The sequence below is a fragment of the Mobula hypostoma genome, chromosome 26 (assembly GCF_963921235.1).
Source record: "Mobula hypostoma chromosome 26, sMobHyp1.1, whole genome shotgun sequence".
Lineage (NCBI taxonomy): Eukaryota > Metazoa > Chordata > Chondrichthyes > Myliobatiformes > Myliobatidae > Mobula > Mobula hypostoma.
The window spans coordinates 27,818,054-27,836,897 of NC_086122.1; the positions used below are offsets into that span (position 1 = coordinate 27,818,054).

At 41.1% G+C, this 18,844-nt stretch overlaps 1 protein-coding gene across 2 annotated transcripts in view; it reads right to left on the minus strand.

The window, feature by feature from the left end:
* LOC134338267 (claspin) overlaps window positions 1–18,520 on the minus strand; it is a 57,130-nt gene extending 38,610 nt beyond the window's left edge. Inside the window, exons 1-5 of one of the 2 annotated variants that reach the window (XM_063033986.1) lie at window positions 18,337–18,520; window positions 14,586–14,697; window positions 7,648–8,129; window positions 7,352–7,519; window positions 3,000–3,068 (exon numbers count right to left, since the gene is read on the minus strand). In XM_063033986.1, the coding sequence (XP_062890056.1) occupies window positions 3,000–3,068; window positions 7,352–7,519; window positions 7,648–8,129; window positions 14,586–14,697; window positions 18,337–18,363 (858 nt within the window). In that variant the 5' untranslated portion in view covers window positions 18,364–18,520. The remainder of the gene's footprint in view (window positions 1–2,999; window positions 3,069–7,351; window positions 7,520–7,647; window positions 8,130–14,585; window positions 14,698–18,336) is intronic. The other variant, XM_063033987.1, reaches the window with a different exon arrangement.
* Between the last annotated feature and the right edge of the window lie 324 nt (window positions 18,521–18,844).

The following is an 18,844-nucleotide window of genomic DNA, read 5'->3' on the forward strand; positions in this document are numbered from 1 at the left end:
ATAGAACAGAAAATTGAAAGACAAAGGGGTGGGGGAAGGGAAGCATCAAGGGTACCGGCCCAAAATGTCGACTCATCGTTTCCGACTGATGCTGCCCGACCTGCTGAGTTTATCTGTAACCCTGAAGTCTTTATGAATTTGTAACCTTTGTAAAATGTAATGTGACAAAGTAGAGTCTATGAAATCCCATGGTGCTTTGCTGATTTGGATGGGAAAACTTACAAGTTTGTGTATTTTATGGGAGGAAGCTTTTTTTTAAAATGACAGGCACTTTGTTTTACGACCGGAGGGGATGTTTTGACAACAAAAGTAGACAGGATAGAGCTTCTGAAGAACAAATATGAGAATGCGATAAGGATAAACAGAGGAATGCAATGTTGTGGAATGGAGCAACCTAATTACTATTCTCTTGTAAAAAAAAAGTACTTTGGTTGAAACCTAAGATCGAAGCTATTTTTCCAAACAAAACTTGGCTGGAAATATATCTTCCCCTGCAAGTAATAAATGCATTAATAATGTGATCCTCTCTGAATTTGTTGTAGTTTGTGTTGTGAGTCAGTGTCCAGGAAATAGATAAGGATGTGAGAAGGAGGGGGTTCTATATATGGATAAGATAAGCAAAGACTGACCAACTATAGCCCAGGAAAAGTTTCAGATCTATCAGTCATATTACCCATTCTTTCTGCATTATACAGTATATGAGAACATGAAGGTGCTATGCAAAACTTCATACTGTACATAACATATGGTAAATGATGGACCAGATATAATACCTGTAGTTAGTTATAAGTTACACATATCCTATGTTGTTTTTTTTTAAAACCCCCGCCCCCCCCCCCCCAATATTCATGTTATTTTGTAACATCAGAAACCGCTACAATACCCAATTGCTGGTCATTTACTTTATTTTTCTGGAACCCGATTGCAGTTTTAACAAACACCACGGTTTATTGCATGTATACAGCATCCTTAACAAATGACAAAGAACGTTTTTAAGATTGACGAATTAAAAAAGTTGGTATTAGGTAAGGACAGAATAAAGAAAAGGGGAGATGGAAAGAAAGGAAAAAAAAGCAAAAGAGAAGCAGGTTTTAAAACTATGTGTTGGTGCATGGAAATAAATGAAAGTCGGCAAGCAGAAGATTGATGGGCAAGTTAAGGTGAATTGACACTGGAAGACCGAATGCATAATGGAGCAGGTGGAATTTATTCCTTCCCTATTCATTAATAAACTACCAATTGATCAGATAAGCATATTTGGAAAGCCAAATCCACACTTATGAGCCTCTGCAGAAATACTTTGGACAATAAGGAGTAAAGGTTTGCTTTGCTGAAAGTACTCTGATGTTAAGAATGCAATGATCTGATTAAATCCCAAGCAAAATATGATGAATGCCATGGCTTGGAGAACATTTTAAAATGCTCAACATTAAACTGGAGAATCAAAATGGTCTCATGTATGGATTTTTTTAAAATTACAGGTATTCAAACTAAAAACTCAGCAGTCTCAAATGAATCATAGATTTAAATTACAAATGTCAGGACAATGTAAGACTCTGGAACTTTCAGGAAGTTGTTTAGAAAGCTGAACACTCCTTTTATTTAATACATAGTAAGCAAGTCCTAGCAGGCATAAAAGTCATTTATTTGTATACTGTATTCAAAGAATTGTCTTGAGCTTCTCTAGATTTTCTCTTGTATTTAGCTATCATAGCAAAGGAGAAGCATGATTAAAAAAGTGAATTTAAAATACCAGCTACTTTTTCTCTGTGATACTGCAGCTGTAGCTCAACTAGTATAACTCCATAATTAATCTGCCACTCTCCAGACTCCGGCAATGTTGAACAAGCAAATTTGATTATAATTTGTATTAGTACTCCAAGACACCTTATTTTTTTAGAAAGAGAGGTTAACCAGTAGAATAATAACTGCCGCATTGAACCTAGTGATTTTAAAAGGGAGTGTCAGAACCAGAACTTGGTCGGAAACAACTTGATGAGGAAAATGCTGAACTAGTATGTATTTTTAAATGGTCAAGTAGCAGATTATTGGAGATTTACTTGGAAAATATCAACTAGTTCAAGGTGAGTATTTAACATGAGAGAGTAGCACAGTTAACTTGCTAACATTGCAAGCAATACAAGAACTAACCATCATATTAGGCAGTTATGTAGAAATATAACTTGTAATGAGTAATGACAAGATCAACAGTGGAATTATTGTAACGGGAAACAAAAGAGCTCACGTTAAAGTTCTTTTAAATGACTTGGACTGCAATTTTATCAACATTTTTAAAATTGACTATTGACATAATTTTAGAGGTGTTATTTTCTTAAATGGTTCCTTAAGATCGTTATAACCAGGGGTGGTGGTGGGGATAAGCTCCCACTACCTATTAAATGCTGAACATGGTGTGTGTCTCAAATAGTCTCTGGCAACCAAGTTCAGCTCCTGGCCTTCACGTATGGCTCATATGTCTGGTGGAACTGCTTCTACAGACAGGGGAAGGGGCAGAGGCAGGTTACAGGCAACTTAAAACCTGAAGAAACCTGGCTTGTCAGCTGTGGTTGGCAGCTCATCTTGGAGAAGGAAAACTCTGATCTCATCCCTCAGCTGCCTTGCGGCTATGCCCACTCATGCAGAAGACTTCGGGAGCAAACCCAGAGGGAAAAATCCGGAGCTGGAGTCCCTAAGGGAGTCTTACGTTGAGTTCAATGCTGACTGGCAACTCCTGCCACACTGCTGGTGCCAAATTGTATCGGTCTCTGCCTTTCCTTGGGTTCATCAGAATTGTGGGGTGGGGCTGCTTGCTACATGGGCAACAGCTTGCTCTCCATATTGTACTGCCCAGGCTTGTGGATCTAGACAGCTAAGACTCAACGTCCATGGTCAACCCTGACTGACAGATGCTTCATCGTCTTTTTCCTAAACTGCAGACTGGATGCAATAGGACTACACTGTTGGATAATGAAGTAAATAAAATTCACATATGCTATCACCTTTTTCCCATCTTTTTGCCCTTGCTCTTCACAGTCATAGCCATGGAGATTTTCAGAAGGACCAAGATTCTAGAATAAGAAAAAGAAACTGAGAAATGCAGCAGCACATCACATTTCATGATTCAATATGCAATCTAATTGTGGTCCATGGACATCTAAAAACTACATGAAAGGAATCCTCATTACAATGGAATACAAGTATTTCAACAACAAAGCAACTTATAATAGGACAAACTGTTAACCATCAGAAATTAGGAACTGAAAATCAAAGACAGAATCAGACCAGATGGCTTGCAATCTTTATCTTACAAGAAAATCCAAATACCATCTCTAACCAGGGAAAATTAGGAAACCCAGGGAATTGTGAACCTTCAGCATTTAACTTTAAATTTAAGCAGATTTCAAACAAACAGCAACATTCTAAACCCATGGACAGATTCAAAACATTAACACTGGATCCCACAAGGAGTTCAGTAACAGACCTCCACCTGGCTGAGGTTCTACAGTATTTATGCTATGGAAATTCGTGCTCAAGTCAGAAGTGAAGATCTATGTCTGTATTACAAACAAGAGAAAAACTGCAGATGCTGGAAATCTGAGCCACATACACAAAATGCTGGAGGAACTCAGCAGGGCAACAACATCTATGGAAAAGGATACAGTTGGTGTTTTGGTCCATGTCTGTACTTATTTCTTCCTGAATTGCAAGGCTATGATAAGCAAAGCTTTGCAATATTCCAGTCTAATGTGATATCAATTTCTCTTTAGATGCTTTAGCAGCCTTTCTTTTTCCAAATATCAGTTACTTATTTCATTTTTTAAAAATAATGCCAATTATCAAAGGTTCTAGCTCCTCAGTGTACTCAAGTTCACACAGCTGGAATCCACGACAGCGAAGACTAGTCAGGTAATACTGATAGGGTACAAAGATAAATAATATAATTTCACTTTTGAGACAGTTGTTGGAACAATACCCTTGGCTCCCAAGAGTCATTCGAAATGTCCAAATTCAACTTATGCAAGGAAGAGACAGGAATTTTGTATTTTGCACAATGTCTAGTAGACAAATAGAGCACAATAAGGCAATCGACCCATCAAGTCAGCTCCACCATTTCATCTGGATGATCCATTTCCCTCTCCACAACATTCTCCTGCCTTCTCCCCATCTTTTATGCCCTGACTAATCAAGGACCCATCAACCTCCGGCTTAAATGCACCCAGTGATCTGGCCTCCACAGCTACCTGGGACAATGAATTCCACAGATTCACCACAACTGGCTAAAGAAATCCCTCATCTCCATTCTTAATGGATGTCCTGCTATTTTCAGGCTATGCCCTCTGGTCTTAGACGCCACCACCACAGGAAACATCCTCTCCACACCCACTCTATCAAGGCCTTACAACACTCAATAGGCTTCAAAGGGATTCCCCCATCGTTCTTCTGAATTCCAGTGAATGTAGGCCCAGAGCAATCAAATGCTTCTCATGATTCCTTTCAATCCCAGAATCATTTTTGTGAACCTCCTCTGAACCCTCTCCAATGTCAGCACATCTTTTCTTCAATAAAGGGACCAAAACTGCTTGCAATGCTCCAAGTAAGGCCTCACTACTGACTTATACGGCCTCAGCATTACATTCTTGCTTTTATATTCTAGTCCTCTCAAAACGAACTATAACATTGCATTTGCCTTCCATACCACCAATTCAACCTGCAAATTAACCTTGAGAGAATCTTGCAAGCACTCTCAAATCTCTATGCACCTTGGATTTTTTAATTTTCTCCGTTTAGAAGATAATCTTTGCTTTTATTCATTCTACTAAAGTGCACGGCCGTGCACTTCCTGACCCAGTATTCCATCTGCCACCTCTTTCCCCATTATCCTAATCTGACACAGTCCTTCTGCAGCCTTTCTGGTTCTCCAACACTACCTGTCCCTCCACCTATCTTCACATTGTCCGCAAACTTGGCCACAAAGTCATCAATTTCATCATTCAAAATGTTGATATACAATGCAAAACAAAAAGCAGTCCCAACAGAGACCCCTGTGGAACACCATTAGTCATTAGCAGCCAATCAGAAAAGGATCCCTTTAATCCCACTGTGCCTCCTGCCAATCAGCCAATGCTTTATCCATGCTAACATATTTCCTGTAATACCCTGGGCTCTTATCTTGTTTAGCAGCCTCGAATGCAGCACTATGTCAAAGGCCTTCTGAAGATCCAAGTACCACAACATTCAGAGGTTCTCCTTCATCTATCCTGCTTGTTATTTCTTCAAAGAATTCCAACACATTTGTTACGCAAGACTTTCCCTTAAGGAAACCACATTGGCTTTAGCCTATTTTGTTATGTGCTCCCAAGTACCCGGAAACTACATCCTTAATAATTGACTGCAACATCTTCCCAATCAATAGGGTCAGGCTAGCTGGCCTAAAATTTCCTTCCATCTGCCTCCCTCCCTTCTTGAAGAATGGAGTTGCATTTGCAACTCTCCAGTCCTCTGGAATCTATTGATTCTTGAAAGATCATTACTAATGCCTCCACAATCTCTTCAGCTACCTCTTTAAGAACCCTGTGGTGTATTCCATCAGGTTTAGGTGACTTATCTAACTTCAGACCTTTCAGTTTCCCAAGCACTTCTGCCCCTTGACACACTCAAACCTCTGACATACTACTAGTGTCTTCCACAGTGAAGATCAATGGAAAATACTGATTCGGTTTGTCTGCCATTTCCTTGTCCCCTATTACTATCTCTCCAGCATCGTTTTTACAGCAGTCCAACATCTAACCTCACCTCTCTTTTACTCTTTATATATCTGAAAAAACACTTTTGGTATCATTTTTGATATTATTGGCTAGCTTACCTTCATATGGGGTATTACATTTTTTTAAAGTTGCCTTCTGTTGTTTTCTTTAAATTTCTGATTCCCCTAAATTCTCACCAATATTTGCTCAATTATATATGCCCTCTTGTTTGCTTTTATATTGGCTTTTACTTCCCTTGTCAGCCATGGTTGTGTTATCCTGCCTTTTGAATACTTCTTCGTCTTTGGGATGCATCTATACTGCCTTTCCAATTGCTCTTATAAACTCCAGCCATTGCTGCTCTGCCGTCATCCCTGCTAATGTCCCCTTCCAATCAACTTTGGTCAGCTCCTCTCTCGTGCTCTAGCAACTCCCTTTACTCCACCGTAATACTGATACACTTGACTTTAACTTCTCTCACATTGCAGGGTGAATTCTATCATATTATGATCACTATTTCCTAAGGGTTCTTTACCTTAAGCTCCCGAATCATATCCAGTTCATTACACAACACCCAATCCAGAATTGCTGATCCCCTTGTGGACTCTACCACAAGCTGCTCCTCAAAGCCATCTCAGAGGCATTCCACAATTTCTCTCCCGAGGGATCCAGCATCAACTTCATTTTCCCAATCTATCTGCTTATTGAAACGCCCCATGACTAATGTAATATTGTCTTTTTTACATGCTTTTTCTATCTCTGGCTGTAATTTGTAGACCACATCCTGGCTGTTGTTCGGAGGCCTATAATTAACTCCCATTAAGGTCTTCTTACACTTGCAGTTTCTTAACTCTACCCACAAAGATTCCACATCTTTTGATTCTACGTCACCTTTTACGTATTGAGGAAAACTCAGTAACGTTCACTTGGTTTCGGTGAAACAAGTGATGAATGTTCCAAGAGCCAGCATTGAATGGATGGGCCAAATAGCCACACCACATCACAATGAAAATATACTAAGTACGTTGCATGCACTGTTTAATCTTAGCCTTGATTCTTCCTCAATATTATATTTAAAGTCAACAAACTGATGCACGTTTCTCTGGCCAATGGGATTAAATATTGCGAACTAGGAGTAACATTACAGAAGCAAAAATATTTACAACACATAAGATAATCATCTGGTTAATTACATCCTTGTAAAGGTGCTATTCTTCCCAGGTCTTGTATCATAGGTACGTAAATTATGAGATACTAACAGCTAAATCTACATTCCTCTTAAACAAGAGAATTGTTACCCTCCAGGACCCTTTAACCAGAGATTAATTAGCCAAATTGGAAGAAAATAAATTCTCTACCCTCCTTTTACCTTTCTACTCAACATCTTAAATACATGCCACCTCCCACCCCTGCTCTGAAGAAAATAATGCAAACTTCAATTTTACTTCATATCTAAAATTGTCCAGAACCTGCAAAACTAAGGTGTAATAACAAAACACAATTAGATATCAGTTTAAAGATAGAGATGCCATATTCCAACAACAGTTAATATGCCACAAGATTTACAAAAATGCAAGTTCATAAAAAAACAATCAAGTTTCACTCACTTTAGGTTGCTTTGCTTTCTCTTTCACTGCTGTTCGTATGGCATCTAATGAAAACTCGTTTTCCTCTCCAATGAGTTCATTCTCATCATCCATTTCGGTCTCAAACAGATCACTGTTGTTTAGTAGACAGCCGCTATCATCTGCAGTCTTCAAATCTGCAGACTCTTCCTAGAATTAAGGTATTTAGAGAACTTAACGTGATTAACCTAGCCAAATTACTCCAAAAACCAAGATAAAACCTAAAGATAAACACAAGTTTTAGTTGGTTTATTGGGGTTAAGGATCCATTTCAATACCTGCTTTTTTTGTTTCTTTTTTCTTTTCAGTTTCTCAACTGTTTCTAGTTGCTTCTTCTTTTTGTCTCGTGCTCGCTGGGATTTATTCTTTTGAGTTGCTTGTTCTTCATGAAACACTGAACTTTTATGAATTTCTTGACTACCTGAAGAATGATCTAAATGAGAACTTCCAGGTTGTAGGTCTTCTGCTTCCTCATCTTCATTGCTGACAAAACATGGTTTTGTTACTGCAGATTGGCAGTCACTGTCAGCATCAGAGTCACTCTCACCACTGTTCATTGTCACCCTCCGAACTCGATGTAACTTTTTGCTTTTGCGTTTATCTATAGCATTACTGTTCTGGTTTTGCTCCTCATTATCAGTCGCACTATCCAACTTGGAACTGCTAGCACTTTTTACATTACTTAAATCTTCATCACCATCACTGTCTTGTAGAGGTTTTCTCTTCACCTTTTTGCAGGCAAAAATTTCCTCATCCGAATCTGGAAGGAAACACACTTAAGTTAAACAAATCTTGATATGTTCTTTTAATAGTATTAGTTACATTATATTTTCTATCAATGTACTTTATCAATAAATGCAAATACTTCAGCATTTTAGACTTTTTTTAAAAACTTGTTATTAAATTGGGTCTTCTGATCTACCTAAATGCAGAACACGAACATGCTGGAAGTGGGACAAAGATGTATTGATAGGAATGTTGATTTATTTTGCACTTTGATGTACAGTATATTATCATTCCTCTAAACAACCAATTGACCATTTGATAGGGGGAAAAAAAAAGGAGAAAAATAACAGTTCCCAAATTTAAAAGTGCAAATCCACTTAAAACTGTCAGAAGCAGGTCTTCATAATGCAGGTTAAGTATCCCTTATTCAAAATTATAAAATCTGTAAACCTCTGAAATCTGATTTTTTTTTTAAAAGCTTATATGACGTCACAAGTGGAAAATTCAACAAGGTATTGGGAAGGTTCCCATACATGTAATGAACAGAAGTTAATGAAAAAGAGGAAAACACTGCATAAAGTGAAAATTAAGGATCTTGATCATGGATCATCAGGGTCTGAGTGAACATATGCCATTTTACGGTATGCTGATCATGAAACAGGCAAAGATCTGTCATGATGAACTGAAAATTGAAATGTGAACATTCAGCAGGTTGGTTGCAGAAATTTAAGAAAAGGCACAGTATTAAATTTTTTGAGTGTCTGCTGATCTCAAAAATCTAGCAGTGAATGAGAGGCAGGTCTGAAGAGGTTAAAAAGCCAAAGTGGGGAACAGGAGAAAGGTTTTTATTACTGGAAGGAGAAATCAATATTCATGCCATCAGGTTGGAGGCTACCCAGATGGAATACAAGCTACACTCACAACATGCTGGAGGAACTCAGCAGGTCGGGCAGCATCCGTGGAAACGATGAGTCGATGTTTTGGGCCGGAACCCTTCATCAGGACTGTAGAGGGAAGGGGCAGTAGTCCTATAAAGAAGGTGGGGGGAGGGTGGGAAGGAGAAGGCTGGAAGGTTCCAGGTGAAAAACCGGTAAGATGAAAGATCAAGGAGTGGGGGAGGGGAAGCAGGGAGGTGATAGGCAGGAAAGGTGAAGGAGAAATAGGGGAAAGCACAATGGGTAGTAGAAGGAGGCGGAACCATGAGGGAGATGATAGGCAGCTGGGGGAGGGGGCAGAGTGACAAAGGGATAGGGGAAGGGAGGGGGAGAGAATTACCAGAAGTTGGAGAATTCTATGTTCATACCAAGGGGCTGGAGACTACCAAGACGGTATATGAGGTGTTGCTCCTCCAACCTGAGTTTAGCCTCATCATGGCAGTAGAGGAGGCTATGTATGGACATATCTGAATGGGAGTGGGAAGCAGAGTTGAAGTGGGTAACTACTGGGAAATCCTGTCTGTTGTGGCGTATGGAGCGGAGGTGCTTGACAAAGCGGTCTCCCAAGCTGTTAGCCATGGACTGACATGTCAGATTGGAATAGGAATCGGAATTAAAATGGTTGGCCACTGGAAAACTCTGCTTTTGGCAGATGTAGTCAATGAAGAGGTGCTCAATGGAGCATTTTCCCAATTTGCAATGGTCTCACCAATGTAAAGGCCGCACTGGGAACACCGAACACAATAGATAACCCCAGCAGATTTGCAGTTGAAGTGTTGCCTCACCTGGAAGGACTGTTTGGGGCCCTAAATGGAAGTAAGGAAGGACATGAATGGGTAGGTTTAGCACTTAGGCCGTTTGGAGGAATAAGTATCAGAAGGGAGATTAGTGGGGAGGAATGAATGGACAAGAGAATCACAAAGGGAGTGATCCCTGTGGAAAGCGGAAGGTGTGAGGTAAAAATATGTTTAGTGGCGGGATCCCTTTGACAATTGCAGAAGTTGTGGACAATGACATGTTGGATGCAGAGGCTCATGAGATGGTAGGCAAGGACAAGAGGAAATCACTGTTAAGCAAGCAGGAAGATGGGGTGAGCGCAGATGTTCAGGAAATGGAGGAGATGCGAGTGAGGGCAGCATCAAGAGTGGAGGAAGGGAAAGCCCACTCTTTGAAGCGCATCAACGATGTCCTGGAAAGGAAAGCTGCAACCTGGAAACTGATGCAATGGAGCGAGAAGGAACTGAGAAAAGGGAACAGCATTTTTTACAAGAGACAGTAGAAAGGGATAAACAGACAAGGGAAGAGGCAGGATGGGAAGAGGTACAGTCAAGATAACCATGGGAATTGGTAAGTGTATGAAAAGTAGGCTGTCAGTTTGTCTCGAGATAGAGACAGAGAGTTTGAGAGAAGAGAGCAAAGTGTCAGAAATGGACCAAGTGAATATATGGGCAGGGTGGAAGCTGGAGGCAAGGATGATGAAATTGACAAGCTCAGCATGGATGCATGAAGCAGCATCAATGCAGTCATCTTTGTAGCAAAGGAAGAGGTGGGGAGTATTACCAGGGAAGGCTTGGAGCATAGACTGTTCTATCTAGCGAATGATTACGCAAGCATAATAGGGGCACATGTCTACCCTCAAGTCTGGAGAAAGTGCGAGGAGTCGATGGAAGAATTGAGGGTGGAAACCATTTCTGCTAGATGGAACACACAGCGTAAGAGATCCTCTTACTAACTCTTCCTTCAGTTAGTCCTGACGAAGGGTCTCGGCCTGAAACGTCGACTGTACCTCTTCCTAGAGATGCTGCCTGGCCTGCTGCATTCACCAGCAACTTTGATGTGTGTTGCTTGAATTTCCAGCATCTGCAGAATTCTTGTTGCCTGCTAGATGGAGTAGGGTGGTGGTGGTGGCGGGGGGGGGGGGTGGAATTGGTTGGTTCTTTTGATAATAAAGTTAAGAGCTTTGAAGCCTTTTTGATAGGTTATAGAAGTATTTGGGACTGAACGTGCATGGTGAAAATGAGGCGGTTAGGGCCAGAGAATTGAAAGCTACCAAGGAGATCGAGAGTATGAGAAGTGTCGCAGATGTAGGTGGGAAGGGACTGAATCAAGGGGGATAGAATAGAGTCGAGATATGAGGACACGAGTCCAGTGGGACAGGAGCAGGCAGATACAATGGGCTTACCCAGACAGTCAGGTTTATGGATCTTGGGTAGGAAGTAGAAGCGAGCATTGTGGAATAAGGGAACTATGAGTTTGGTGGCAGCGCATGGGAGGCCTCCAGATTTGATGAGGTCAGTGATGGTGTAAGGAGACAGTTTTCTGATGCTCTGAAATGGAATCCTCTTCAAGAGGTAGGTGAGGAGGTGACTGAGTTTAGAGGTCAGTGCCCCATACTAAAATAGCACCCACTTCGTCTGTGGGTTTGATGGCAAGGTTGGGATTGGTGTGGAGAGAGTAGAGGGCAGCACATTCAGAAGGGGGTAAGTTTTGAGGAGGAGAAAGGAATGCTGAAGTCAAGATGGTTGATGTCTCATCGGTATTTCAAGATGGAAAGGTCCAGAGCAGGCAGAGAACCAGAGTGTGGTATCCAATAGGAGGAGGGTTAAAGATAGGAGAAGAGGTCATCAGTGCGGGATGTGGAATTCTTACTAAAGAAGTGAGCTTGGAGACAGAGGCAAAAGAAGAACTCAACGTCTCGGTGGGCACAGAACTCACTGAGGAGTGAGAGAAGGGGGACAAAGGTAGGGCCCTTGCTGAGGACAGGACACTCTGCTTCAGAGAGGGGAAGGTTGGAGGGCATGGTAAACACATGGCAAGGATTAGAACTGGGATCTGGGGTGAGGGGAAAGAGAGTTGGTGTTGCCAGAGCAGAGTTGGGGTGTTCAAAAAAGTGTGGTGGGAGGAAGATAGAGGCTTAAAGACCAAGAGGTGACAATGGAGACTGAGAGATATGGGTTTGGAGAGTGGTGGGGGGAGAAGAAGGGGAGCCTGGAGGCCCAGTTGCAGTGAGTAAAGTCGCGGCCTGGACAAATTCCCTGCTCAGTAAAATATGGAAAACAGTGATTAAGGCCAGTAACATCACGAAGGCACCCACCCACCCTACTCATGGACTGTTTGTCCTGCTCTGATCAGGGAGGAGGGAACAACCAGGCTCAAAAACAGTAACGTTCCCCAAGCAGCAAGACTGATCAGCACCTCCACCTCACCACCAATACTTTATCATTTCCTGTCAGGGTCACCTTATACACAGACACTCCTGTGCCTAGATTCACTCTATAGACATACAATCAATATATATATATAGGAACAGGAAGTTTTTGACAAGAACAGACCATTCTCCCTGTTTCTAAGCCTGTTCTGCTCCCTGTTACTATTGATGGTGGGAACGTGGATGTGGTGAGCACCTACAAGTACTTGGGGCTGCTACTGGGTGACAGACATGAGTGAAGCACCAGCAGAGAGGCTGTGTACAAGAAGGGCCAGAGCTGCCTCTATTTCCTGAGGAGACTGAGGTCCTTTGGCGTATGCAAGCCTCTCCTTCACATATTCTACCAGCTTGTTGTCAGCAGTACAATCTTTCCTGCGGTGGTGTGCAACATGGGTGCTGCCAACAGGCTCAATCTCTGATCAGAAAGGCTGGCTTTGTTATAGAAGTCAACTGGACATTGACGCTGTGGTAGAACAAAGGTCTCTACGGAAAATCCTGGCACTGCTGGACAATGTTTCTTGCTCTCTGCACGTCACCTTGGCTGAATGGAGGAGCACTTTTAGTAATAGATTACGACAACTGCACTGCTCCAAAGAGCATTATACCAGGTCGTTCTTACCCTTAGCCATTAGGTTCTGTAATGAGTCAACATATAGCCAGGGAAGTGATAATCCCCTCCTGTTATACTTGATGTAACTTACTTCTTTTTTTATTCTTTCTTCCTTCTTTTCTAATATTTATATCTGCGTACTTGTAATGCTACTGTGACACTGTGATTTCCTTTACAGATCAATAAAGCATATCTATCTATCTGGCCCAACAAAGCTTGCCAAATTCCTATTCACATAGTGTGTTGAAGTAACTATCGAGATTAGATTTGAAAAGTCTCTAAGGTACTACTCTCAACTAGACAACCAGGTAGTTTGTTCCATGTGTCCACAGCTCACTGTGTAAAGAAATGCTTCCCGATGTTAGTTTGAAATCTCCCTTTAACCAGCCTCCCCCTATGGCCCTGTCTCTTCATTGATGGATTAATTTTGAAGTAGCAGCTGACATCTACTTATACCCTGAATGATTCTGAACACTTCTATCATGTCTCCTCTCATTCTATGTCTACTTAGGCTAAAAAGATTTAATTCTTTCAATCTTTCTTCATAGATCATACCCTGCAGACCTGGAATGAGTCTCATCACCCTTCTGAACTCTCTCCAGTGCCTTCTCATCCCTCACAAAATAAGGAGACCAACATTGTACACAGTACTCAAGGTGTGGCCTCGCAAGCGCATTATACAGCTAAAACTGAACCTCTCTAGACCTGAATTCCACTGAGCGTAATATAGAGCTCTACATTCTATTAACCTTCCTCATCACTTCTGTGCGTTGTCCAGATGTTGATAGTGTTGAGTCTATCAGGACGCCTAAATCCTTCTCACAGTGCACTTTCTGACTCAAGACCACCCCCCCATTATATATTTATATCTAATATTTCTATTTCTGGATTTTGTTTAGATTGAACTGCATTGATTCTGCTGCCTGAATAATATAAACTGCACCCCGCAATTTTGTGTCATCTGAAAACTTTACTAGTTTATTTGTTGTGTTTATCCAAATCATTAATGTAAATTAAAAACAGCTGCAGCCCCAAATCTGATCGCTGCAGAACCCCACTTTTAACATCTTCTGGGTGTGAAAATGATGCTCTCATCATAACTCATTGTTTTCTGTTTTCGAGCCAATTCTGCACCCACTCGCACACATTACCCTGAATCCCTACCTTCTGTAATTTGATTATTAACCTCTTGTGGGGTACATTGTCAAAAGCCTTCTGCAGGTCCAAGTAAATGATATCAAGTACTCTATTGTTATCATAAATTTTACTTGCCTCTTCACAGAACTCCAGCATATTAGTAAGACATGATTTCCCCTTTCTGAACCCATGCTGGAAGTAGAAGACCACAAATGGGAGATGTTAAAGAAAGAGAAGCAAATTCTACTTCTGAATGGTTCAGGAACCAAGAGTCATAGATTAAAAACAATTAGCAAAAGATACATGTACATTTATTTGTGTGAGAACAAAAAAACTAAGTGATGATAATCTGGAGCTCTATACCTGCTACAGTGAAAGGAAAAGCCAATCAGGAAATTCAAATAGTAACTAAATAGCAGGACTGCACGGAATGGAACTGACTGGATTAGCCTACAATGAACCAATATGTGCACACTGACCCAAATAGCTGCCTCCTGTACAGAAACAATTCAATTCCATAACACGAATGAGATAATTTTAGATTAGATGAGAACAGGGAGTTGATAACTTGAAGTCATTCAGTATGGAAAGAACACAAACCTCCATTAAAATTTCTCAGTTCCTTGTTGGAATGCAGGGAGTCCATTCCACAACTTCCTTTACCACTGTCAGTATCACTGTCAATTGTTTTCTCTTCACTGCCAAGATTCAGCTGGAAATAGACAAACACAGGATGACTATTTCAGCATTGGTCACAACAGAAACAGCACCTGCTTGTTGACATATTGAGTTGAACTATTGATGGAGAAATGGCTTAAAGTGAGTGCTGTGTTCAGACTGCAAATGTCTCTCTCATTACTGTGGCATTATAACCGATCTATTCTGGGAAAAGTAACCAAATTTACTACTGTAATTCATTACAGTATCTGCAAAAAATCAACAGATGAAAGCACATGCTAGAATGAGATTTATGTTTCCTTTTATATAAGATCTTGCAATGTGCTTTAATTCATAATAGCACTGCACACTATGTTGTACACATAACATTAACCAAGCTTTGTGAACGTTCGGAGGATGTCGAATTTGCTGGAAGCAGCAATGCTTCCATGCCCAATCACCCCACCACAGGCTAACTTTCCAGGTTTTTCAGATAAGAGAAAAGAATCAACTGCTTGCTTTGTGACTGCCTCGGTCATGTTAGCAAGGACCAATATTTCCTTCCTTGAAGGCTGTGTGAACACCATTATGATACTAGATGTTTTTATTCCAAATTTTAAAGAGTAGCAGGCCTTGATATTCTAATCCAGTAATGTAAAGTGTATCTAATCCATAATTCAGTGTTGGAGTTTTAGTATTTATCAAAAAATGGAAATGCTTGTTATTTCTTGCTATTATTTACCGTGCGGTGAAAGTCTTCGTCCCATGTAAAAAATTCTGTAAAGTGAAGATGCTTTCAAAAATATTGAAATGTTCCTAAATATCAAAAAGTTATCATAAAAGCAGTAAACAGTAAAAAAAATTAAATGAAATCAATATTTGATGTGACTATCCCTTTGCCTTTAAAACTACATCGATTCTCTTCGGTAAACTATCCTGCAGTTTTATAAGAAAACCGACTGGTAGGTTGTTCCAAGCATCTTGGACAATTGGCCATCGTTCTTCTGCAAGCTCTGGCTGTCTCGCTTGCTCAGAGTATCCAGGTAATCCCAGACAGCCTTGATAATGATGAGATCAGGGCTCTGGAGGCCATGCCATCTATTGCCGAACTCCTTGTTCCCCTTTTTGCTGAAAATAGTTCTTTATGACCTTGATTGCATGTTTGGGGTCACTGTTCTGCTGCAGAATGAAGTTGGAACTGGTCAGACGCCTCCCTAACAGTATTGCCTGATGGATGAGAATCTGCTTGCATTTCTCAGTATTGACAATTCCATTAATTTTGACAAGATCACCAACTTCATTTGCAGAAATACAGTGCTAACCCTGCAGGGAGCATCCGCCTTGTGTCACTATTTGCTGCAGACACTCGTCCATGTAGCACTCTCCAGCTCTTCTATGGACAAATTGCCTCCTGTTTGAGCCAAAAATTTCAGATTTTGACTCGTCAGTCACGATCACTTGCTGCCATTATTCAGCACCCCAGTCCCTGTGGGGTTTTTTTGTGCATACAGGTAAGCCTCTTGGCTTTGTTTCCATTTGGCAGCAACTCTTCCATAACAGCACTTGATAAGACTTCTCCAGACTGTAGGAGGAAGGGTGTATTTGGGTTCCAGTGGTTTCTGTGATTTCAGATTTGATAGCAGTGCTGAATTTCTTCTGATACAGAAGAGACATCAGTTTGATATATCTCTTGTTTGCTGCCCTCAGTTTCTGTGGACGGCCACTGCGTTTCTGGTCCTCAACCTTGCCCATTTTTGTGCTTCTTCAGAAGAGCTTGGACAGTACAGCTTGAAACTCCTGTCTGCCCTGATATTTCTGCTTGTAAGTTTCTTGCTGATGCAGGACGACCACCTTGTATCTTGTTGCTATGCTCACTTTTCCCATGCCAAAATGGAAGAATTGATGATTTGAAGGTTAAACTGTCACACCTTCGCCTTTTGGTTTGATTCTCCTTCGCCCAATTCCATTCCTTCTACACCCATTTCTGTTAGCTAATCAGTTTAGTTCAGTCAACTCAAGTGATTTGATTTTTAGCACCTCCTTGTTATCTTTGTTTAATCATACAGAGCTATATACCACAAAGGGAAATTACAATGGACATTTACAAAATGGAGAAGATAACAGCATCTGTTAATCATAAATTGGAACAATGGTTTAACTACAGAACACCTCATAGGCCTGATTTTATTTTCACAAGTCAATGAATGTTGAAAAAAAATCACTCCCTACTCTGTACATAATTTTCTTCTTTCGATTGTTCTTTCTTTCCTCTCTTTTCCATAAGTGTATACCTCAGATAAATATCATGTGGAGATTTGTGACAAATATGATTATATGATATATATGTACAGTATCTGAAATACATCTTATGGAAATGTTTGTTTGATGATGAAATTCAATAAAAATAAATTACAAAAAAAATTGCCTATCACTTAATATGTTACATTCTTTAACAAAATACAAACGTTTCTCTGTGACACCTAATTTTTTTGGAAATCTAAAATTTCCTATTTCTACTGACACTGAATGCAGAAGACAAAACGTAAACATTTAAAACAAAATTTATATGAAAAATCTAGGGTGCCTACGACTTTTGCACAGTATTGTCTTGTTATTGCTTGTTACATAGAAATTTGCTGCACAGGATGCTCAGTTGCTTTGCCAAGTCCGCCAAAAAAGATCAACGTCAAGCAAAGTGATTTCCAAAGGCAGCTGAACCCATCACACCCACATTCCCTGTCCACCTTCCAACAGAAACCAAATTAAAATCCCAACTAGAAATAAAGCACATCAGAAACAGAAATTAAAAAGTTGCAAATGCTGGAAATCTGTAATAAAACCAGATCGTGTCAGAAAAACACGGCAGGTCAGAAAGAGTAACAAAGTTAGCTTCAGGTCGAATACTCTGAACCTGGGCAAAGATCTTGGGATGTCACAGACCTCTATTATACAGAGCATCTAATGCAAAAGGAAACCAAATTAAAAAAATATATAGTGGGCTTTCTTAACACTCCAATGATAGAATTAATGTGATACTGGACAACAAACACACCACGTCTGATAGTATCAATTGGGAGAGACAAACTATCGTACATCTGGGCATCAAAAGAAAATACAACTGATTTAAATATTACTTTTCCCCTGGTCAGCCATCTCATGCTTAATCTTCCATATTGCGATCCAAGATTAAGGTTCATATTGCTAAGTTTAGTTTAACCCATGAAAAGAAATGTTATTTGAAAGTTAAATGCTCTCAAGATTGCATTACAATAACGCCAATGGCTTAAGAAGTTAAAATACAGGATATTAAAAAAAGGGTGTATACTGTACTCTACTTAACCACATTAGGAGTAAACCGCCAAGCATAAACTAACTGCCAACCAACCTGCCGCCAAAGCTTGAACAAAGGTTAATGCTACATAGATGTGAACTAGGGATATCGCAGATAATCTGCAAGGAACCGGGGGACAAAATAAGGACAACCACAATTAAACAGGGCACATTTAAACTCGGCAGGAAGGAAACCGGCGGCAGGTGACAGGTCTGCCAAAGGGCAGGAGCCACATCGGTCCGCACAGCGGTAGTGAATCTGTCGGGGAGGCTGCCTGGGCCGGGCTCCGGCAGCGGCGACCCCACTGCGGGATCCGGGGAGCGGGCCCGCTACCGCCCGGCTCCATTTTGCTCGGTTCCTTACCTCGCCGCGCGGCTCCGCCACAGACATCTCGGCCCAGATGCAGCTGACGCGCTTGCTAATTTAAAACGTAAAAGCACACGGGCTGGGCTCGCAGGCGATATCCAAGTCATCCGGTCAGGACACCTAAAGCAGAAGAGCTCCAGTCCCCATTTTGAGCTCGGCAGCGGGAAAAGCAGCAACAACACAACCGATGATTCAAATCAGCTTCCCGCGCGGCTGCAGTGCGCAGGCGCCTTGCGCGGGGCCCCGCCCCCCCTCGCGACGTGATTGGCTGCTACGTACGGCGGCCCGCCCCTTTTCACCAGTATAAATGACATCCGAGCGCGAAACTCCGCCCACCGAAGAGAGGCAGGAATATAAATTATTCAGTAAGGAAAAGGCAGGCTGCTATCAACAAAGTAGAGGGATGAGGATGTGGGTGGGGGGTTTAAACTTTCTGCTGCAAAGACTCAAAGTATTTGTTTTTCTAAAAGGAGCATTACACCCACTATTGATCTCAAGTTATATG